At 40.1% G+C, this 24,197-nt stretch overlaps 1 protein-coding gene across 2 annotated transcripts in view; it reads left to right on the plus strand.

Annotated features, from left to right (window-relative positions):
• The window catches only part of NECTIN3 (nectin cell adhesion molecule 3), a 123,004-nt gene extending 99,130 nt beyond the window's left edge, over positions 1–23,874 (plus strand). The window contains exons 8-10 of one of the 2 annotated variants that reach the window (XM_078065833.1): positions 18,151–18,213; positions 18,975–19,170; positions 23,584–23,874. In XM_078065833.1, coding sequence (XP_077921959.1) covers positions 18,151–18,213; positions 18,975–19,154 — 243 coding nt within the window. In that variant the 3' untranslated portion in view covers positions 19,155–19,170; positions 23,584–23,874. Of the gene's footprint in view, positions 1–18,150; positions 18,214–18,974 lie in introns of both variants that reach the window. The other variant, XM_036088798.2, reaches the window with a different exon arrangement.
• The last annotated feature ends 323 nt before the right edge of the window (positions 23,875–24,197 follow it).

The raw sequence follows: 24,197 nt of genomic DNA on the forward strand, positions 1-24,197 counted from the left end.
GAGAGAGAACACGGGCGCCTGGGTGGCTCAGTTGGTTAAGCGACTGCCTTCGGCTCAGGTCATGATCCTGGAGTCCCTGGATCGAGTCCCGCATCGGGCTCCCTGCTCGGCAGGGAGTCTGCTTCTCCCTCTGACCCTCCCCCCTCTCATGTACTCGCTCTCTCTCATTCTCTCTCTCTCAAATAAATAAATAAAATCTTTAAAAAAAAAAAAAAAAGGAAGAGAGAGAACAAGTAAGAGCTAGGGATACTATCAAAGTAATCTTAAAAAAAAAAAGTACAATAAGAATAAAGAATTACTATCTGTAAAACAAAAAGGAAAGTTAATTACAAAAGTATAAAATGTGAAAAGTAGTTGTAATTCAGAAGTGATTGCGCCTGACATCAAAGATTAGTCAAACTTCTTGACTGGAATGAGTATTAGAGATAACTAAGATACCATTGTTCCAAGAAAGGCATCTGAAACTGTTAAACCTGTTCTTTGTAATCTGAAACTTGTGTTCATTTATAATTTTTTAAATCATTTTATTTTTTTTCCATTGTGATAAGTGTATTCTTTAATCCTCATCACCTATTTAACCCATCACCCCACCCACCTCCTTTCTGGTAACCATCAGTTCTCTCTAGTTAAGAGTTGTTTTCAGGTTTGTCTTTTTCTCTCTCTTTTTTTTTCCTTTGCTTGTTTTCTTTCTTAACTTCCACATGAGTGAGATCATATGAGATCTGTTTTTCTCTGACTGACTTATTTCACTCAGCATTATATTCTCCAGATGGCCATGGTGTTGTAAATGGCAAGATTTCTTTCTTTTTTATGGCTGGATAATTGTCCATTGTGTATATATAACACATTTTCTTTATCCATTCATTAATCAATGGACACAGGCTGCTTCCATAGTTTGGCGATTGTAAATGATGCTGCAGTAAACATTGGTGTGCATGTATCCCTTTGAATTAGTGTTTTTGTATTCTTTGGGTAAATACCTAGTAGTGTAGTTCCTGGATCATAGGGTAGTTCTATTTTTAATTTTTTGAGGAACCTCCATATTGTTTTCCACAGTGGCTGTCCCAGTTTGCATTTCCAACAGTGCACGAAAATTCCTTTTTCTCCACATCCTCACCAACACTTGTTGTTTCTTGCCTTTTTGATTTTAGCCATTCTGATAGGTATGAGATGATATCTCATTGTGGTTTTGATTTTCATTTCCCTGATGATCAGTGATATTGAGTGTGTGTTGGCCATCTGGATGTCTTCTTTGGAGAAATGTCTGTTCATTTCTTCTGCCCATTTGTAATCGGATTATATGTTTTTTGGGTGTTGAGAATGAAACTTGACTACTTTCTTACACCATAAACAAAAATAAACTCAAAATGGATTAAGGACCTAAATACGAGACCTGAAACCATAAAAATCCCAGAAGAGAGCACAGGCAGTAATGTCTCTGACATCAGCCATAGCAGCTTTTTTCTAGATATGTCTCCTAAGGCAAGGGAAACAAAAGCAAAAATAAACTATTGGGACTACATCAAAATGAAAAGCTTCTGCACAGCAAAGGAAACAGTCAAAAAAACTAAAAGACAACCTGTCGAATGGGAGATATTTCCAAATGACAAATCTCATAAAGGGTTAGTATCCAAAATATATAAAGAAATTATACAACTCAACACCCAAAAAAGAAATAGGCCATGGTTTTTTTCAGCCACAAAAGCTGTTGGGGTCCTCTTCAGTGCCGGTCACTGAGAACCTTGGTTGCTCCCGCTGTGTGGCCGATATTAACCCCTTCTCTTCCTTGTTCCTAGCCAGCTCTGCCTCTCAGTTTTGCCTGTCTCTGGGTGGGGTGAAACAGACAGATCCTTCCTGTGGTACTCCAAAACCCTGGGGGAGCTGGTTGTTCATCCCACCCTCCTTTCCCAGCAAGGAGAATTCTTTGTAGCTGGGACATTCCTTCCAGGGACTCAGTGAGCAGAGCCAGCCTAGGGGATGGGATGATGCAGGCAAAATGAAGCTGTTCTTCCTTCTGTTTGTGTGTGGTTATTCTCAGGTTTTTTGTTCCACTATTACTGAAATGTGTTAAATGGACTCCTGAGCTCTCCTAGAGCTGTTTTGAGAGAACATATGTTAACACTAATTAGAGCTTACATTTATTTAGCATTTGTTAAATGAAAGGCATTGCCCTAAGTGCTTTATATGTATTAACTCATGTAGTCCTCGTAACAACCTGGTGAGGCACATGCTAGGATTATCCTCATCTTTCACATGGACGGACTGAAGCTCACAACATTAACTAACTTCACCAGCATCACCCAGCTCTGAGAGCCAGGATTAGAACCCAGGCAGTCTAGCTTGAGAGTTCACACTGGATTGCAGGTAAATAATGGAAAGATCACCAGCCTGGGCATCAAGAAGTATGGATCTAGATTTTGTTCCAGCTCTGCCATGAGTGCATCCTTGCAGAAATACCTTTACTTCTCTGGAACTCTGTTCGCTCCTATGTGAAAGGAGGGCATTTGTTTCTGGATAATTCCTGAGGCCCTTCTTGCACTAATATTTTAGAATTCCTCAGATGGAAAGGGCCAAGCAAGTCTGCTGTTTCTGATTCACCAATTATTAAGGGCAATCAGACTTTAGCAGCTAGGTTGTCCCACAGCCTCTGGAATCATACCCAGAAGATGCTCAGATGCTGCAATTTAATACATCGTCCTTTCCCTACACATCAGGTGACTTTGCATCTGTATAGAACAGAGCTCTGTACTCCAGTGCCTATTGCCATTTGAAAGCTATTTATAAGGAGATATCATAAGACCCCACTGCACATATGGGTGGAACCTCATAAGGAAGAAACCATCTTAAATTAAAAGCAGTTGAAATACATATATATATGTCATCTCCTGTTAAGTTAGAAAAACAGTTTAGCTACACTGAAGTGCATGTATTTTCCTAGAACACCTAACTTCGTCATCCATCTTACTCTGTTAAAGGTCTGTTACACAGATTTGTAGCCAAGTACTTGAGTAGATGTTTTTTGTCAACATTTCACAAAATAGGGAAACATTCAGGCATCTTGCTGGCATTATTCATCTAAATATTCTGAGCCTTTTCTTGTTTTGAACTGAGTGCAGAGTGAACTAAAATGATATTCTAAAATAAACAAATTGAGGGCTTTGTACTATTACACGCCTTTTTTCTTTTTTGGGTACTTGCTATACGTTATGACTTTTCTCCATGAGTTCTACATGTAGATTTTAAGCCCTCGGCTCTTGATGCTTTTCTCTTTGCCTGTGTGTGTGTGGCAGCTGCTTTCCATGCTTCCCTCCCTCCCTCCCTCCCTCCCTTCCTTCCTTCCTTCCCTCTCACCATCATTCCGCACCCAGACACACATACACTCAGCGTGTACACACATCATGGGTCCTTCTGGGCCCTTTAGCTTGGTGCAGAAACTGAAACGATGCTAAGCTAAAATGTATATTCATTCGTAAAGGAACATGAACTATCACAGACATGTTTAAGTCTAAATGAAGAAGGATGGAAATAAAAACATGATCCTTTCTATTTAATTTTATACATTTAAAGGATCTAAAGTTAGTCTGGATTCTATTTCACAGAAAAGAAATTTGAACTATCTAGCTGCTTCACGTACATATTTTTTAAAAATTTATATTTCCCCAAACCATACTAAATATAAGATGATATGGTATTCAAACTTGATTTGAATTAGAAGGAGAAAAATAAAATGGGTCCTTAGGTTCAATTGTTGAACATACTAAGTGAATCTTTTGTCCTTAACGGTGCCATGATACCTGTTAGAGAATTCTCCACACACAAACTGTCATCAGGAGGATATCTTTCCTCTGATCTGCCTTGTACCATGCACATGGGCTGGAGGCCCCATTTGTTCTGTGAACACAGTAGAGCACCCAGACTTACAGTGAGATCTTGCACAAGTCTTTCTAAGAACCTTTGTCTGTCCTACCTATATTGCTGAGTTTCACCAAATCCTTTTGAACTAAAATGAGATTCTAGCAAAGACTGTGAGCTTCTTTGGAGGAAAAATGATAAAAGATTTTTGCAGCTTTTGAAGCTACTTGCATTGAGTATGTTCTTTCCCTCCTCTCCTCCAAGCAACTTACATAGAAATGCAATTTAAAAAAAGCGGGGGAGGCCTACAATCAAAAGCAAACATTGTCTTTTCCTTTAATACACAGATGTGCTTACTCTCTTTGATATGTTACCTATTCTGGGGCTGTTAGGAGAACACGACTTCTCTTCCAAGTGCATGCCACCCTTCCTTAATACAACATGCTTCATCTCTCTGAACAAGGGAGGTCTATTTCTGAGCTTGCAGCAGCTGCTCATCTTCACGTAAGCAGCAGTGTTTTCCTCCATGTGAGAACATTTAACCCCTCCCATTTTGTTGCATCTTGTCATTTTCAGGCCTCAAGGGGCTTTCACCCTTCTGGATCTTTCACCGGCAATCATGTATGATCCTTTCAATCAGAATCCCTTGATTCAACTCTGATTCACCTCAGTCTTTTGTTGGGGCCTAGAAAGTCTTACCTACCGCTTTGGTGCATAGCCGCCCCATCCCTTCTACTCCTCCTCCCCAGCCTCACAATTGGTTCATTGTAACAGGAGCTGCTCACTCCCTGGGGATTTTATAGTCTTTGTCTTGTCATCAAGTGCTGTCATTGCGCCCCTAACCCAGCCCCTCTAATACACTCTCTCCTACCATTGAGTGGGTATTTTTCTCCTTTCACTGTGCTTTTAAAAAATGTATGTTCTGTTTTCTTGGATGAAATGCGATCATTCTCACAATTCCACTCAATCTGTGGTGGTAATCTCTGCTGTTATCCACACTGTTATCCTTTTCACAGACAAATACAGCTTTTGTCCTATAAGCCTTAATGAAGTATATGGCCTATCCTTATTCTCTTTTTCTCCTGTTTTCGGTCTTTATACAAATTTCTAGGATCCGCAGACTTGACTTAGATCTGTAGATCTGTTGGCATTTTCTGCCTTCTCTTTTCCCCTTCTCTGCTCTCTACTATTGGTATCCAAATCCTGGATCCTCCTGTGCTCTAGAAATACCTAGAGCTCCAGAAGCTGTTCTGTGCTCGGGAAGAAGAATCTAAATAATGTAGCCACACTCACCACCATCGTTACGATCAGTATCATTGGCTAGTTAGTATTTCTCACACCCTGCTTTCACCACGTTGCTTCATAACCTAGGATCTGTGTGGCTCCAGAGGCTTAGGACTCCCAGTCTGGTGCTCTGTGATTGGACCCACCATACCTAACCCAGGGCCTTCAGAGTGGTCACATGAGTCCCCCCATCCCACCAGTAAAGTCTGGGTCCTCCCTAACACTGTTTAACCTCTACCTCTCCATAGCTTATTCTTGACTTCTAGCCTCTGAATTCCTGTATTGCAGGTGTATACTGTTATCTACATTTCCAAAAATCTCTAAACATCTAAAATTTTTCCTAACTCATTGTACACCAAAATTTGACCTGAATTGCTGACTCTCATGCTGTTAAATATAGTCATTTCTTCCTTCACTTAATGTGAATACTCATCTTTTCCCCTGAAAAGCTTGATTATGGGATTCTGTATCAGATCCTGCTGGAGATGTTTTACAAATATGTGGAATTAGTAACTATCATTTTTCTAAAAATCTGAAAAATTCAGAATTCCAAAATGTACCTGTTCCTGAAAGTTTCAGATAAGAAATTGTGGACCCATAGCTATTGGAGGTTAAAATCAGATCAGATCAGCAGGTGGTTATATGGTTCTACACCCACGTGCACTGAGTACTGTGGTAGAAAAGAAAAAGTAAAAGCGTAAGATAGGTTTCCCACTTTTAAGGTGCTTGCATTCAAACTACCTTGCTTTGTTGTTTAAGCTGGAAGACAAGCCACATGAAACAAGACTAAATTCCTGGAGGGCAGTGGCCCATAAATTCTTTTGCATCCCTATTAGTAGAGCATTGCTAATGACGAGGTTATTTCAGAGGACAGACTATTTCCAGGCCATTTAAGAGAAGACTTAACTTCACCTTTGTAAAGCTCAGTTGTCATTGACAGCAGACCCCAAATTCCCATCCCATCGCTGGGCAGACATTTCCAAACACGATGGCACGCCTTGTAAACACCGTGTCTGAACTAACTGCATTGGACTGGGGAAAGAGCTCTTGCCACCTGGGACACCCTCTGATGGCTCTCGAGGAGGCAGTTCCAGGCAGGGTCACCCACAGCCTGGGGCCATCCCAGCTTGGGCAGGAGTTACATAACTTTTGTCACCGTAAATACTGTTGATAGTTAATTTCTATATTCTTTTAGAATTATGTGTGCATGAACACAAAATGTTATTTTAACCGCTGTTAACCTCTAGTAAGCAGTGTTTCTTGCCTCAATGAAGAGTAGCATCTAATAAGAGCATATCACTATGTAAACATCCAGTACTGACAGTGTAGAGTGAATTGAAAACATAAAAAAGATCCTTGACTCATTTTATTAGCTAAGCCACATATCTCCCCTGGAAGGATTTCCCTCCTTTTGTAGCTAACTTGCTTCCGTTGCCTCCTCAGACCACTGGTGCTGTGACCCTTCATGCCAGTCGCTGATGTGTTCTGGTTGTACTTAATTCATGAGTGGGATTCTCCCTCAGGTGCCTTCACACAGTTGGCTGAAGACTTTAGTACCCGTGTGCAGGGAAGTGCCAAGCTGGGATTACAGTTACTTCTCTAATTCAAACAAAACTGCCTACTCTGGGTTTTATATTCACAAAATTGCTGTCCCTGAAGGTTAATATTAGTTTTCCATAGCAGATGATTTCTCTTTCTGTCTAACCTTCTTTATTGCTATTGGATTATCTTCCTTCAGAGGAAGAAATAGGGCATGCTATCTATATTTTCTATTTTCCTTCCAGGAAAATGGTGCAAAATACTATTCAATTAAATTTAAGACCCCAAAGGAAAATACATGTGATTATTAACTAAATATGTTCAAGGGATCCCTTCGATGGTTTATGGGATAAGTAACCATTAAGCAAACAGATAAGACCTTTCCGTGTTTTATTTTCAATTTTTAATGACACCCTCAATGGAAAAAGGAGATGATTGGTAAGGGAAATGACTCCTATATTATCTCACCTTTCAATAGGAAAGAATAAGATGATAGTGATGTTCTACATTTAGTATGTTTCCTTTTGTCTCACAATCTACAATATGTTCAGTATTGAAGATTTTAGGAGGCTCTTCTTAGTTTTTTTTTTTAATCTTTTTTGCTAAGAATAGCATAATTATTAACCACAAAGAAAGTCTTGCAAGATATCTTTTTTTCAGTGCTACAAGTTAAGGAACTTAGATGCTGGATTAAATAGGAGATTGGGGAGGCCCATATTCATAGTTTCTAGAGAGGAATTAGAGTTTGGTTCTTATTTTAGCATGTAGAATTTTGACCATTACAACAACTAAACCAGAAATGGGACCATTTTTGTCATGTTTTCTCTGAGAATGCATCTTTTCACATGTTTTCTCTGAGAATGCATCATTTCTCTGAGAATGCAGAGTGGCTTGGGGTACAGTACTGTGCCTGACGTAAAAAAACAATATCTTCTTTGAGGGTGTTTGGTATGTGGGTGAAATTACACTAACAGTCCTAAATTGAAGGATTGCCTTGTGGGCAAATTTGGAGATGAAGTGGTGTGAGTGGGTAATAATGGTACAGCATTAGGGCAAGGGGTTGAAGATCAAAGATGCCCATTGTGGCAAGGACAGCATAGCATTCTGATGTTAAAATATTTAGTTAGGGAAAATAGTACATATGAATGCATAATCATTTGATTTGTGTCCTGGAAATGGGTAGGATTTATGATCAGGGACATCTCAGCATTATATGTGGGTGTCTAGTTTGCTCACAAATAATTTTCCATCACCTTTATCATCTGTCTGCTTTAATTAGATGCTTGACTGTGCATACACATTATAATTTAGGTGAAGTATCACTGTCTTGGTATTTTAATGTAAGGATTAAGTGAGGCCAAAACCAAGATAAGAATTTTCATTAAAATGTGTCATATCAAATTTCACTGAAAAATTAAAATCTAGAATGTATACTCAGTAGAAGTAATGAAATTTATTTACCAGTGATAAGGAGGAACACTGTCTCCCTTTTGGATCATACAACATTTTCAACAACAACCTGGCTGTTCTAATTCTCTGGTGACTTGAGAAAAATTCAGTGCTACCTTGTGAGATAAATTATCTAATATTCTTCTATCGTATAAATAAACCTCATGATTTAAGCACACATTTGAAGAGTTTGCCATAAGGACATTCTATAGGCATTTCTTCCTGTACCTGCCTCACTGAAGTCTTTGATATAAGGTATTAGAGGAGTGGACATTGCATTTTAAGGTACTAACTATATTACTGAAGAATATAAACAAACAATAAAACTGGAGGGAAGATGCCCTCTGAATTAATTTTAAAGAGTATTATCCCATAGCAGATGACCATTCTGTGTTCAGCGCTGGGCTGGAGCCGATTAAAAACTCTGAGAGTCTCAAGGAAAGCCTTGTCTTTGTTTTCCTTTAACCGAGGCTGGAGCCCAAGCAGGAAGTGAAGTAACACAGGCTGTAGCTTTTATTTGACCAGTTCAGATGCAGATAACCCAGAGCAGGTGGCAAAGCCGGCAAGTACTGAGAATCGTGACTCTTTTCTCTGGTTTCTGTCCTCTCCCCTAACAGATGCTCAGTGTCCTCCTGCTTTTCAGTCCCCCTTCTGCAGTCACATTAGGAAGAGACCAGATATACTATCTTAGGCAACTTTGTGTGACAGTGTAAGACACAGACTTTGGAATTACTTAAACGTAGATTTGAATCTTAGCTCTACAGACATGGAAACATTGCTGCTTCTCTCCAAGCCTAGCTTCCTCATCTCTCTTACGGGAACAGTGATTGAATTACTTCAGGGAGATAGAATAAGAACATGAGCACATCTAAAGCATCTTGTACAATACCTACCTTAAGCAGCAGGGAGTAGGGGAAGAGTCTTTGGTCAGTCCTTACAAGTTACAGTTCTTTTGCCTACGCTGAATGGAACAATGTCTTTTCACCATGTTGACAGTATTGAGCCAACTTCTTTCTAGACCTTCTCCTTCGGTCTTTCTTTACAAGATTGCTGAGTGCTAAGGATCTAGCACCTATTTGCATGGTGCTCACTCCATTCTCATGAACCAATTCAGATATAAATTTGTCCTGTTCCTTGAAGTTAGGAAGTCAGACCCCGGGGTTTCCAGTCCAGCTGGCCCAGGTTTCCCAACATGGGCTAGCACCCAAGACCTCTGTGGGGACCACCTACTAAGAGTAAGATTCCAAGGAGATCCTGTGCATGGCATGGATCATACATCAGCCAGTGTTTATTGAGCATCTGCTGTGTGATAGCGCCATATGAGGTTTGGAGAAAACCTCCCTGTCTCTTAGGGGGTTAACAGGAAAGGAATTATAGGACAGGATGTACAGACAGAACATAGACATGAACTTACTTCCCAGGCACTGGGAAAGAGGAGTTGTAAGTATGTCTTAGGGAATAAGATCCAGACCGACTTCATATATTTAACCTGTGTAATGTATAGTGGCAATCTTCATTGATCATGATTGATTATAGATGCTGCAGAAAGAAGAATTAACTAAAAAAATAAGGAACCATTTCTAAATTTCAAAGGAAAAGGTTGATTAATAATACAGTACTCCTCATTGACATTCATTGAGGATACTTCACAAGCTTTTGAGAAACCCTACATTCTTAAATACCCCTATCTTTTATAAAACTCATAAGAGTTGAGAATAACAAAGACACATTGAAAAGTGGATATTGAAGCAGTTGCTAAGCTCATTAACTAGCTAAATGATTATCCCATCACAGAAGCCTCCCCAATCTTGACTCAAATTTGTGTCTCAACAAAATTACAAATTACAGCCTTACAACCTGTCATAACCTTTTTAAATTCACTCATGAATGGTTAAAACCAGCAGTGTTAAATCTGTGAATGCCAAGGGTCTACTGTAATAATAAGAGACATTCATGTGAATAGCTTATCCTTATGGTTAATTATCATGGAGAACAGTAACAATTATTTATCTCATTAAACAAGTACCTAATTAATGTTGTAAATTTCGCTTGATTAGAACACACTCTTTATAGTTGTTGCTCACGCAACATGTCAACATTCTAACCGTTATTAAAAATGAAGTAAAAGGGAAAATTGACTTTTGGTTCATGGTTTTAGTAATATAAGTTCTTTCAGAGAGGTACTTAATAGATAGGAATGTAATATCCTTGATGCCTTAGGAATCCATATTTTGTGAATTATGTATGGTAGCTATTTCTTCACGTGTTCCTCCTCTCGTGTGGTGAAATCATCTCTAATAGAATGGGACTCAGTCACTAGAACAAAGCAAGCAGTTGGATACTACCACGGAACTCCTGCATCGAGGACAATCTGTGATGAAGTATTTATTGAGAATTTACTAGGTTCTTGTATCACAGATTCCAGACTGCATCAGTGACTTCTCATTCTACTTTGCCTCCCCACACATGTTCCTTCAAAATAGAATAACTAGGATAAAATGGAAAGTATAGGTTTTTTTTTAATATTCAACCTTATTGAGATTTAACTTAAATAATACTGTGCTCCATTTTAAGTGTACTGTTTGATAAGCTTTGCCAAATGTATACATTCGTGTGAACACTACCCCAATTAAGAACATTTCTGTGACCTGAAAAATTTGTCATACATACCCTCTACCACCATCCCTCCCAACACCTCCTGCCTCAGGCAACCATTAATATGATTTCTATCCCAGTATGTTAGTTATGCTTTTAAAAAAGAACTTCACATAAAGAGAATCACAGCATGCTCTTTTGTGTCTAATTTCTTTTGCTCAGCATAATGTTCTTGAGATCCATGTTGTTGCATGAATAAATTTCCTTTCATGGTTGTGTAGTATACCATTTTATGAACATACCATGATTTGTTTATTCATTCCACTGTTGAGGGCTGTTTTTATTTCAGGTTTGGGGATTTATGAATAAAAATCTTTAGTTTTCTTTTTTTTTTTTTGTAATATTTTTGGTTTTGGTACTAGGGTGATGCTAATTTCATAAAAGGAGTTACAACGTATTCTCACCCCCCCCCCATTTGCAGAAAGAATTTAAGATGCTTTTAATTGTTTGATAGAATTTACTAGTGATTCCATCTGGGCCTGGAGTTTTTCTGTGGAAAGGATTTTAATTGTGTCTTTCAAGACATTTGTCCATTTCATCTAGGTTTTTGAGATTGTCATCAAATGGTTCATAGCACATCTATCTTATTCTTTTAATTTATATGAGATCAGTTATAGTGTCACCTTTTTCATTTTGATATTGGTTTGTGTTTTCTCTTTTTTCTTACTAGAGGTTTTGCAATTTTATTGAAATTTTAAGAACCAGCTTTTCGGGTTTTGTAGAATGTTTGCCCATTGTTTATTTATTGATTTTTCACTCTTTCTTTCAACTTCCATTGGATGTAATTTGCACTTCTTGTTTCAGCTTTTTTTTTTTTTTTTAGATTTTTTATTTATTTGACAGAGACACAGCGAGAGAGGGAACACAAGCAGGGGGAGTGAGAGAGGGAGAAGCAGGCTTCCCGCCGAGCAGGGAGCCTGATGCGGGGCTTGATCCCAGGACCCTGGGATCATGACCTGAGCGGAAGGCAGATGCTTAACGTCTGAGCCACTCAGGCGCCTCTTGTTTCAGCTTCTTGAAGAAGTTTAAACTCGATCATTAGTTTGGGACTTTCTTGTTTTCTAATACGAGCATTTAAAGCTATAAACTTTTCTTTAAGGAGTTCTTTTTTCAAAATCTCAGAAGTTTGGTATGTTATAATTTCATTTTCATTCAATTCAAAACACTTTCTAGTTTCCCTTATTATTTCTCCTTTGACCATTGAGTTATTTAAAAGTATGTTCTTTAGTTTCTAAACACTTTTGAGTTTTCCAAGTATGTTTTTGTTATTGACTACTCACTAAATTCTGTTGTGATTTAAAAATACATCTATAGGATTTCAAGCCTTTTAAGTATTTTCAGACCTCTTTTATTGCTCAGCATATGGTCCATCTTACTGAATGTTCCATGTGCACTAAACAAATATATATTCTGTTGTTGAGTGTAGTAATCTATAAATGTCAATTAGGTCATGTTGGCTGGTCATGTCATTCAAGTATTCTTTATAAATAAATGATTTTCAGTTTACATTTTTATCAGTTACTGAGAGAAGAGTGGTATTTCCAGCTGTATTTGTGAATGTTGCTGTTTCTCCTTTCAGTTCTGTCAGTTAGTTACTCATGTGTTTTTATTGGGTGTATACACATTTAAGATTGTTATGCTGTGTTGTCCTCTTGATCCTGTGATCATTATGAAAGATTCTTTTTTTCTTTTTTTTAAGATTTTTTATTATTTGAGGGTGCCTGGGTGGCTCAGTTGGTTAAGCGACTGCCTTCGGCTCAGGCCATGATCCTGGAGTCCCTGGATCGAGTCCCACATCGGGCTCCCTGCTCGGCGGGGAGCCTGCTTCTCCCTCTGACCCTCCCCCCTCTCATGTGCTCTCTCTCTCTCTCTCATTCTCTCTGTCTCAAATAAATAAATAAAATCTTTAAAAAAAAAAAAAAGATTTTTTATTATTTGAGAGAGAGAGACAGAGCAGAGCATTTGAGAATATGAGTGGGGGGAAAGGGGGGGCAGAAGGAGAGGGAGAAGCAGGCTCCCTGCTGAGCGGGGAGCATGACATGGGTCTCGATACCAGAACCCCAAGATCATGACCTGAGCCGAAGGCAGATGCTTTATCGACTGAGCCACCCAGGCACCCCTAAAAGATTCTTGTCTCTGGTAATTTTCCTTGTCCTGTAGTCACTTTGATATTATAGCCACCCTGGTTTAAATTTCTTCTTAATGAATCATGCTTTCCTGGTACGTGTTTTTCCATTCCCTTACTTTTAACCTACCTATATCTTTATATTTAAAATGCATTTCACATAGCTAACATCGAGTTGAGTTGCTTCTTTACCCAGTCTGAAAATCCCTGACTTTATTTTTTTTTTTAAGATTTTGTTTATTTATTTGACAGAGAGAAAGAGAGCGAGTGCACGAGCAGGGGGAGCGGCAGGCAGAGGGAGAGGGAGAAGCAAGCTCCCCACTGAGCAGGGAGCCAGACACGGGACTCGATCCCAGGACCCCAGGATCATGACCTGAGCTGAATGCAGACACTTAATCGACTGAACCACCCAGGCGCCCTGTTTAGTCTATTCTTATTAAATATATTTATTTTCATGGTTGGGCTTGAGTTCATTTTTTTTCTGGTGAATGGCCAGTGTAATTCTTATCTTTATTTCTCTGTACATACTGTATCTTACTTTTTCCTCTGGCCACATCTTAGATTTTCTTTATTATTGTTTTCAGCAGTTCAAGTTTGACATGTATCGAAGTAGTTTCCTTTATGTTTACCCTTAGTGGAGTTCATTGAGCTTCTTAGAGTTATTGATGTATTTTTCATCTAATTTGGAAAATTTTAGCAATTCTTCAAATATTTTTTCCTGACTTGCCTTCCTTCTGTGATTCCAGTTATCGACAAATGGTAGATCTCTTTATATTATTCCACAGATCACTAAAGCTATATTTAATTTTTTTTTTTAAGCTTTTTTCCCATCTGTTCTTTGTATGGATAGTTTCTGTCTTCAAGTGCATTGGGCTTTTCTTTTGTGGGTCTATTAAGGCCCTGCAGTGACTTTTTCAATTCAGATATTGTATTTTTTCAGTCCTAGAAATTCTTTTTAGTTCTTTCATAGTTTTTGATTGTCCTATTCTGTTCATAATTTTTACATCCTTACCCATATTTATAATAAGTGTTATAAAGTTCTTGTCTATTAATTCCCTATATGTCACTTTTGGGTTCGGTTCTACTGACTTATTGTTTCCCTGCTTTTTTTTTTTTTTCATGTTTAGTACATTTTAATTGGATGCTGGACATTGTGAATGTTATCCTGTCAATTATTTGAATTTTGCTGTCATTCCTTAATGAGGATCGAGTTGTTTTTTGTCACTCGGTTAATTTAAGATCAACTTGTTCTTCTGGAAGCTTGTTTTTAAGCTTTGTTAGGGTTGTTCTAGAATACTCTCTGCCTTAGAGCTATTTTAACCTTACTCTTAAAGCATGACCTTGGGGTCTCGACTGAATGTCTCACATGTCCAGTGAGGATTTTCCTTCTTTTCAATAACCTGTCCCACAGATTACAGTCACCTCAGCTTGCCTGAGTGCTGAACTCTGTCCCCTCAGCTCAGCAAAGTTCTGTGCTCTTCTTGGGTTTTCTCTTCCCAGATCAGCAGAAAAACCAGATAGTTGCCAGGGCTATTATAGGATCACCATATGTTTTTCTGTCTCTTGAGATCCCAGTCCTGTGCAGCACAGTTATCCACTGTCTGAAAGCTGTTGTTTATGTATTTTGTCCAGTTTTCTGGTGTATCTTTCATGACAGGAGGGGCTAGTCTGGTATTAGTTCTCCATCATGACTGGAAGCAGAAGTAAAAAATGTATCACTTGTCATTATAAGGAAGAAGCATTAGAGCAAGAAAGTCTAATGACTTAAGAAATGAAGAAAGTGCTTATGGGTTGTAGCTGAATAGAAGTTGTTACAAGATAGTACACGCCAGTAAGGAAATCAAAATATGTATTGAGATTCAGAGTAGCCCAAGGCTTTCTAGGGAAAAAAATGTAAGAATAATAGAATGATATATGCTGTGTATCCATTAGTTAAAATATTATAAGTTAATTTAGTACATATATATTAAGCACCAAACATAAGTAAGGTATTATGCAAGACACTTTGCAATATACTGGTGATTAACCTTTTTTTAAAGTCAGATATTCAACATTTCAGGTAGTTTAGGGAGTGCAGAAATAGAACACGTATACCACCCACCATTAGATTAAATGAAATTCCTTATGTATCTTGTCAGAAATTGGATGGCTGCACAATGCAGAGGCAGGGGCGGCATGCTTTTCCGTAACCCCTGATCCCTAATGCAGGGCCATCTCTAGGATGTGTGGTACTTCTTTTCATAGAATTTGGTTCAATATTATATTACAAAATTCGTGGGCGCCCATGAGGGATAGTGGTTTGTTTGTGACAGTTTACAATATTGGGTAGAGAAAAGGACCTTACATGTATGCTTGTCATCCATTCAGTGCAAGTGAAGATTATTCATAGTGTCCTGCTCAGTTCTAGAAACTCTCTCTTCTTGTCCTTTATTTTCACATGTACCACTTCTGGCTAATTATATATCTTCTACTATGAGACAAATGTAGCAATGCTATTATTACTCATAAAGCCACGGCTCTTTGAAATCTCTTAATTGAAATGAAATAGACAGATTTTCTTGCCTCTGTAATGCTCGAACACTATTAATTTATTACTGGCTATATTGTTACTCAGGATGCTGAATGGTTCATCCTGCCCACAATGAACAAAGGCTTCCAAAGGCTTTTGGTTGTTGCTGTGTTTCACTGACAATAACCAAATATAAGTATTATCCTGAGTGTTCAGGAAAATCTGGATGGTAATTTATTTTCTAGTCATATTAAATTTGCCATTTGGAATTTTATAGCGTAAACATAGAACAGCACATATTCCAACCAAATGTTTTCTTGAACTTTTGAGGCTGTAATCACTATATTTCTAGAACATGGTCTCTTTTCAATGTTGACTGCACCCTTGCTTTCTGCACTCTGCCACTAGTGGGAAGAAAGGCACTTGCCCTTTCTACACAGCACTGATGCAGAATAATTTCTCAGTTACCTGTATTGATAGAAGGGGAGAACAGCAACCAGGATCATCTAAAACAGCAAACAAAATGGCAGTTTAGTTTTAGGTATTTTTTTCCCTAAATCTATTTTCTTTTTTTTTTAAAGATTTTATTTATTTATTTGAGAGAGAGAATGAGAGAGAGCACATGAGAGGGGATAGGGTCAGAGGGCAAAGCAGACTCCCTGCCGAGCAGGGAGCCCGATGCGGGACTCGATCCCGGGACTCCAGGATCATGACCTGAGCCGAAGGCAGTCGCTTAACCAACTGAGCCACCCAGGCGCCCTCCCTAAATCTATTTTCCTTGGACCAGGACCAGCCACATAATTTGTGAGGCTCAGCATAAAATGAAAATGCAGGGCCTCTTGTTGAAAATTAACAATGTCAAGATGGTGATGTCAGGTTCCTAGATCAGGGTGAAAGACTTGTCCTCACTGAAACGTGTCCTCTAGTCACCTGCCAGAAATACCATGATGTGGGGGGCATGCAGTCCTGACCCCAGCCTTCCCTGTACCAGCACTTGGGCCCCTGCCAGGGCAGAGGACAGCACAGTCACTGGACAGGCACAGGGAGGGGAAAGCGAGGGGGATCTGGGACACCAGGGTAAGGGGGTGGGGGCCAAGAACCAAATCAAACACAAGCAGCCGGAGAGGACATCCTTGAGTGGAGGCTACAGGTCACTGAGGCATGCTCCACTGTTTCATAAGACCACTTACAAAACACAGAATCTAAGATGGCAACAACCACTGAGCATTAAGCCCCAAAGTGGGACCTTCTAAACACAAGGCCCTGTGTGACTGGTCATACTCCATGAAGCTGGCCCTGCCTTGGACTTTTACCAGTGTGTACTGTCCATCTCATGTGGTCATGTGGGAAGCACCCTAGAATCATGCAGAACGTGACAAGAGGAACAGATTTGTCAGACATAATTTATAATTTAGATAACCTTAATATGGGATATCAAAAATTAATAGTTTAGAGTTCAGTAAATTCATTAGTTATCTGTTGACTTCCTACTGTTGCAGAACCGCAGGCTTGGGTTTGGAGCTGGAAGAGGAGGGCCAGGAAGGCTCTCGCTCTTCACTGGGGTCGAAAGGTACAGATATTGTCAGATGGATCAGTGGTGTGTGCTATGATGAAGATATAAACAAGAACAGGAAGAGAACCTACTAGGAGTGAAGAAATGAACTTTGATGGGCCTTGTAGGAGGAAAAAAAAAAAATGACTTCAGCCAGGCCAAGATGGATGGGGTAGTATTTCAACTGTCAGAGACTAAGGGGCAGACCTTCCAGGCCAAAAGGACAGCATGAGGAAAGGAAGTGAAAAGGAGAACATGTTGATAGATACGCCTACATGCTGGGACTTTCAGGCCTTCTTCTGTTATAGTTATTAAACATCTATTTTCTAGACACTGAGCTAGAGGCAGGGGCTATAGGAATATAGGATTAGGATTCAGACAAAGCCACGTGTGAATCACAATCCACTACTCCCCAGCTGTGTGACTGGAGACACCTTACTGAACCACTCTAAGGTTCAGTTTTAGTCATCCATAAAATAAAAACATCAGTTTTATAGAATTTTTAGAGAGATTATGAAGGAGGTAATAATGTTTGTAAAATACTCCAACTAGCACTCTCAATCCTAGTGAAGGAGGCAAGCAAATATAAACAAATAATTGCAATAATAATATATGCTTTATGCAAGGCTTCTTGGAAGAGCTAATATTTGACCGGGGGGCTGAAGGGTAAGAATGCATTTATAAGCCAAGGGGAAGCTGAGAAGGATTCTTCCTAGGGTGAGGTTTGAAAATGAGGAATCCCCTTTATGATCTGTGAGGGGGTGGGAGGCAGGGAGTAGGTATCAGGAAGAAAAGGGTGACTATAGATCTAGATAAGGACAAAAATAACTTTTCATTACCACCCCCAAATCACTTTTAGCTGATTCACAGTATCAGATTCTTCTGCAGAAAAGGTAAGTCCTCCTCCCTCAGGTAAGGTGTAAATAAGTTTGCATGAGAGGTTCTGCAGCAGATGCTCTGTATGTTTTCTTCCTTCCGGAAGTCTGGAGTTAGGAGAGAGAGAGACAAACTCAAGAAATGTATTTATTTATCCCTTCCTCAAATGGAACATTGCTTAGTTGGCATACATTTGACAAGACATGAAAGGCTTTTTTAAAAATAGGCATCTTCATGGTCTTGATTGATATATTTCACCATGTGTTTGGTGCTTTAAAGTGCATGTCTTGTTCCTTCTTCTTCCTCCAGACCGAACACTTGCCTTTGCAGACTCAGTTCAAAGAAAGAGAGGTTGGCGGTCTCCAGCACTCTGTAAGTAACGTGGTCCTGCTGCGGGGGTCTGCCCAGGTGGAGCTGGTGGCTACCATACTTATTAGAATATCACTTGATTTCCATGAAAATTATTTTTTTCACCTCTCCGCTATCTGAGCATGCGTAGTATGATTTTGTAAAGTCCTTGAGCTTGCTTGCCCATCTTAGAAGTAATCGAGTTTTATGAAACCAGTAACCGGGTCGAGGGGTCAGTACCAGAGACACCACAGAGCGTCATGGGGGTTCATTTGATGGTGTCAGCTCTGACAGCGTTTCTGATTCTCAGTTACGTTGGGCATATGGTCAAACACAAGTTCATTTCACTGTCTTTTCCCTAATTCTCCAGCACTGAATCCTGAGGTTTCTTTTGGTTTTGTTTTGGCTGTTGGACGTAATTCTCTGTATATTTCATGCACACATTCCAAACTTGAGGCTTGCCGAGGGATTCCGGAAGTTCATAGCCTTGTTCTTCCCTAGTTTAACCGATACCAGTTCCAAATTTTGAAACCTGAAATTGACTATAGTTCCCGTTAGTCATAACTTTCTATTTAGGAGCTGCTGCGACTCTTATTCAGGTATTGTAAGCAACGCAGGACTGGAAAATGGTAAGTTGTTGGACTTTACCTTGCCTTTCAGTAGCTTGTGGGATAATGAATCAGAGACACAGACTGTAATGAATTCAGTTCTTGCCTGTTTTTACCAAAGTGCTAGAAAAATGCAAACAGCTGCTCTGTTAATGTAAGCAATATTTGAATTTTTAGAATGGACTAAATAGCAGGAGATTGGACTATGAAGATGAGAATCCCACAGGGGAAGATGGGATTCAGCAGCTGTACCCCCTTTACAGTCAGATATGCTACCAAGACCGGAGTCCTGGCAAACATCATGAAAGCAACGAGCCCGAGAGAGTCTACATCAACCCGCGAGAACACTACGTGTGATTTCCCTCTTTCCGGTGTATGTCCTCCTGACAAATGTTTAATCTTAGACTGGGGAGAGAAACTGAGGCCAGTGGTTATGATTTTATTCTCTCGTATAAAATAATCCCAGTTTACCTGTATCAGAAGTCGTGATGAATGGCTTGGAGCCAATAGCAAATTTCTTTCCTTCCTCAAGTTTCTTAGCCACCAGGTGTGTCTGGGAACTTGACAATAGCTTTGTATGTCTCTGTGACGGTAGCGTTTAACTACTAACATTTGGCCCACAACGGCTCGTTCATTTAAACGTAGAGCATCTGCCTGTGATAGCAGCAGTGATTCTCCAGAAAGAAAGGCCCCGGCTGGGAATGTTAACCTTGCTGGGGCTTAGGAAGGCCAGCCTGTTCAGCTGTAACTCAAATGAGCAGAAAAAGGAGTTCAGAATCCATCCCACTAATTATTTCATCAGGATTTGGCTTTCCCTGACATGCTTAATGCAATTACAGTACCTGTGCAAACAGGAGGCCTGAGGAAAGAGGCAAAATTTGCTCTTTATCCAAAACAACAACAACAACAAGAACAAAAAGCAGTTGAAGCCCTCAAGCCTGTTGGTTGCTTTTAAAGTCTTGTGATAACTGTAATCAGTGTTCTTTCGTGATCACTAAGGTCGTGAGGGATACATGTTTTGTGCCGTTCTCTGCCTAGGCTTGATTAGCTGCGTGCTCACCAAGGTTCTGCTCTCACTCTGTTGTTCCCACAGTTCTGTTCTTTCCTAGCCAGATTAGCCTATTTCCCACCTATGAAATTCTAAAAGCCTTGGCTAAGTGGTGGACAGCCTTGAGCCCTGTCCCTCTTTTCTGTAGTATTGCATATGACAAGCTCAGCTTTCACTTCTGAAATTCCTTTCAAACTAATCCTAACCACATAGGCTTTGGCCACCCTCTGCTTCTTCAGACTACTTCTCCTCCATGTTTTATCTACCTCAGAAAAGCCTGCTGGAAAATCACCATGAAATAACTCCTGCTCTTAAAAGCCAGGTAGAAAATGTGAATTTTTTTTTTTTTAAAGTGCCACTTCAGTATGGCATATATGCTAAACCCTCATGTTGTCCTTTATCCCCCCACCCTCTTTTACCTGGTCAAGAACAAGAGTCAAGGGATGCTAAAAAGCAAATAATATAGTGACTGACTTACCAGTGCAACATTTTGGTGCCTGCAAATATCTGTCTTGAGTTTTCTCAGTCCCCTTTGCCAACGTAGCCTCACTGAGATTGAAGGTAGTAATTATAGCGGGGTGAGCAGAGGAGGGGGCCCAGGTACCCGCGCAAATGTCGATCACTCTCCTCACATCTTAAGGAAGGCATTGTTTTACCGTGTGTTCTGGAAGATGAGAGGTATGAAAAACACTGCAGACTTGTCGTATATTAGGAAAGAATGACATAAGTACTAATAAAAGAGTACACGTTTCCACCCTAAATTTCAGCGGGGACAGGAGAATATGGACCTAGATTTCTAATGAGATACCAAAGATACCTTGTGATTCATGTTGTGCCGGCTGCGGTTCCGGCTCGTGTGTGTGTTCCCTTGTTTTAGTCGCCACACTCTTTCAGGCAAGTTTTCCAGGTGGTTCCACAGTAGTCACGCGGTCTGCCCCTATTGCCTGGGGGACTGACAGTTCTAGGAGAAAAGATGCTTAAACTCTAACTCAGCACTTTAGCAATTGAAAAGGCTCTAGGGTTATATGGAATTGAAGGGTAAATCCCAAGGACCCTCCTTGCTGTATCACTGCGCTACCTCAGAGTTTACTGCCCTTTGTTGCAAGATGGCATGGAAAGAACATACTTGATTATTACCTGGAATCCCATCAGTGAATTAGTGTAGCTGAAGGTGGAGGAATCCTTGCAATTGTTTCCCAACAGAAAGATGGCTGTGGTTGGAGTTCTCCTTGAGAATAGAGTGTTTTTATAAATACTAGATGTTACAAAGGAAGAGATATGGTGGTATGTCAGCTCCTTTAGAAAGCTTTAAAAATGCCTTACCCACTAGGGATGGTTTCTAGGGTCCTGCTGGGAAGTGGGTATCACAAAAACTTATCTTGGACCTTGGAGGGGGTGGTAAAGAGGTCTTCATTTGCACTAGATTTGGAAGGGCTGGGTTTTTGGTGCCTTTTGGCCTGTCTTCAGAGCCCTCCCTACCAAGAAGAACCCACTATAAAATTTTTAACATTTTGGTGTAGTTATGGAAAAGAAATTTCACGGTGTAGACACCTCTCTTATAACCAGCTAGTTCACTATCCTCTTTGCTTCTCTGTCAGCTATAATAGTTCTCGAACAGACTGGTAGATTTTATAGCTGTTGGCCCTTTTCATGGGTCGGATAAGCTATATAATTGTTTATCCTGGTGTCTCCCTTCTATTCTCTCTGAACACTGAGTGGAACAGAAAGGAGCTTTAAAAGGGTTTGATCAGCCAGCCCCCTCAAACAAAAAATGCCATCTGAAATCCGTTGATTTCTAAATTTGGAGCTTAGACAACTTGATGATGGCTGTTTAAATTTGGAAGTTAGACTCTTAAAGGTCAGTGAGTGATACAATCCACAGCTGATACTAGATACTCTTCCCATAACTGGTTTACTAGAACACACGGAAACAGAAAGAAATCCCCAGAGTGCTTATCCACTCAAGGTCGAAGCTTAACGTTTCGGGGGGGTTGGAGTGTGCGTGCTCCCTCTCAGAATTGCAGCCATGGTGGCCCGTTGCATAGGCAGCCCAGGCTCCAGGGTCACCAACCTTTGCACACCAAGCCAAAGTACAGCCTCTGGGCCGTCCAGGATTGGCCCAGCATAATGGGATATGAATTGACACTAATTCTTAAATGGCAGTGATTTGTTGCCTCTTCTGTGAGGGTTCTCCTATCCTTGGCCTTCTTATATTTTCTAAGTTTGAAGAAGTCCATGCTTTCTGGACTTGTAATATAAAATTCTTACCTGTGATAGACCTCCCTGTAACACACACATGGTAGATACTAAAGAAATAAATGCCCTCTAAACTAAATGAGCTGGTTCCTCATAAATCTTTTAGGGCCTCATTTACTCACAAGGGTAGCACAATTTCTTCGTCCATCTTTTGGGGATGATTTCCTAAATGCTCTTCCATAGTAGTCTAAAATTGACTTTTGCTTTTCGTTGTACACTCTTTGCCGGCACTGGGCTGGCCTCGTGGTACTATTCTTTACATACAATAGAGCCTTCCTTCAAGCCTCTTATTCCCTGGGGTGTCGAGGACAGACCATCTACCAAGAACCAAAAGAACAGATTCTACTCCCAACCTCCCCCATTCTGGCTGCGAAAACCTGAACAAGTCACCTAACCTCGCTAGGGCATCGGCTGCCCATTATCCATAAAGTGGAGATTTTACCTTTCCTGTCAGCCTCTCAGAAATGTGAGAGTTAAACAAGATAATAATACATGGGAAATTATAAGTTCTCTTCAAACTGAAAAAGCCTATGACTCTATTATTATTAAATGTTGAACCTAAACTCCCAGCGCCCTCACCAGCACTGGGGAGAACCAAGTGGTAACATGAAAACTTCAATTTGATCCAATTTGAGTATAGCCAAGTGCAAGAGGGACTTATACTTTCTTTTGCTGTAACACCTATTTTGTCTTATGGAAAGCCTGATATCTGGAGCTTAGCCTCTTAAGCTTTGTCTAAAATTGCAAATGCATGTTGTCATAACCAGGGGTGCTCTTGGTTTTCAGATTACTACTAATAACAGCTACATTATTGAGTTTGTGATATGGACAGGATTCCCGGACAAGTCCCCTACATGAATCCCTTCACAGACTAGGACCAAACTCCTGTGTCATCCCCTTTCCAGGAGCCCCTGTGGGGATGGAAAGGCTCACACTCCTATGCTGCACACCCACAGACCATGCTAGTCACCAACCAGCTGTTACTTCTTTAAAATCTGCTTCTGGGGAGAGGAGTTAGAGAATACATTTTCCTGATTGTTTTTGAATGGAGGTCTAAGAAAATACATAAGAAAAAACCCATAAAAAACATTTATTAAAATGAAAGGAAGCACAAATGCTCATTTTTACTTGGTTTTTGAACTTCTCAAAATGCTCAGAAAGACTTATATCTGTTAGATAACCTTAGCTGCAAAAACAATCAAATAATTAAAGCCCCTCCATCCCAGTTGGTTCAAAATAATTTGGGCACAATCTTCTCTCTAACACCTTCACCTTAGTTCTTTGATACACCGATCACTCTGTTTGGTCTGTCCCACCTTTATTGCACTCCCAGGGAGAGGTGGATAGATGGAAAACTAGCTAGCTTTGGTAGAAAACCAGAAGAAGAATAGGAAGAGTGTGAAGTAGAAATGCCAGGGCCCCCACCAGTGGTTCAGCCGTGTGCTTAACTGACAAGGTTCTTCATCCTTGGACTCTTTGCAGATCTTCTAGGAGGACCAGGGACTTCAGTTCTTCTGATAAACCAGAAACTGCTATCAGCAAGCCTATTCAACTATAGGTGCTGCCTGGATTAATTTTATTATACCTATAAGGAATTTCTATTTCCTCCATTAAAGAAAATTGTTGTGAACTGGACTTGGCCAATTTGGTCCCTTGCAGGGATTTGGTGGTTCTGGTAGCCTTCAGGAGGTAGAGGTGGGTGAGGGCTGTAACTCTTCTCCCACCCCCACCCCCAACCTCACCAGGTGATTCTTTACACTGAAATCAGCTTTTGACCAATTTCTGCATCATTCATGTTGATAAGCAAGCAGGCATCCTGTAACAGTCAGCCTGTCCTGTAAGCTTGAAAATGTTCCAGTTCTGTTCTTTAGGGAATTCAACAATATCTTATGCAAAAGGTTTATTAAAAGCAAATCCAATAATATTCCAGTATATTTAGTGTCAGGCAACCCAATTCTGTTTAACTGCTAGACACAGAAGAGGTTAGTAATCTAGGGATCCAGGGCTAGTGGGCTTGCTAGAGTCTCATACCCTATTGATGGAAGGGCTGGAGTGCCCTACAGTATTTGGCCAGTCCCAGTCCACGTACCTGTAAC

This window comes from Halichoerus grypus, chromosome 1, assembly GCF_964656455.1.
Source record: "Halichoerus grypus chromosome 1, mHalGry1.hap1.1, whole genome shotgun sequence".
In the NCBI taxonomy this organism is placed as follows: Eukaryota; Metazoa; Chordata; class Mammalia; order Carnivora; family Phocidae; genus Halichoerus; species Halichoerus grypus.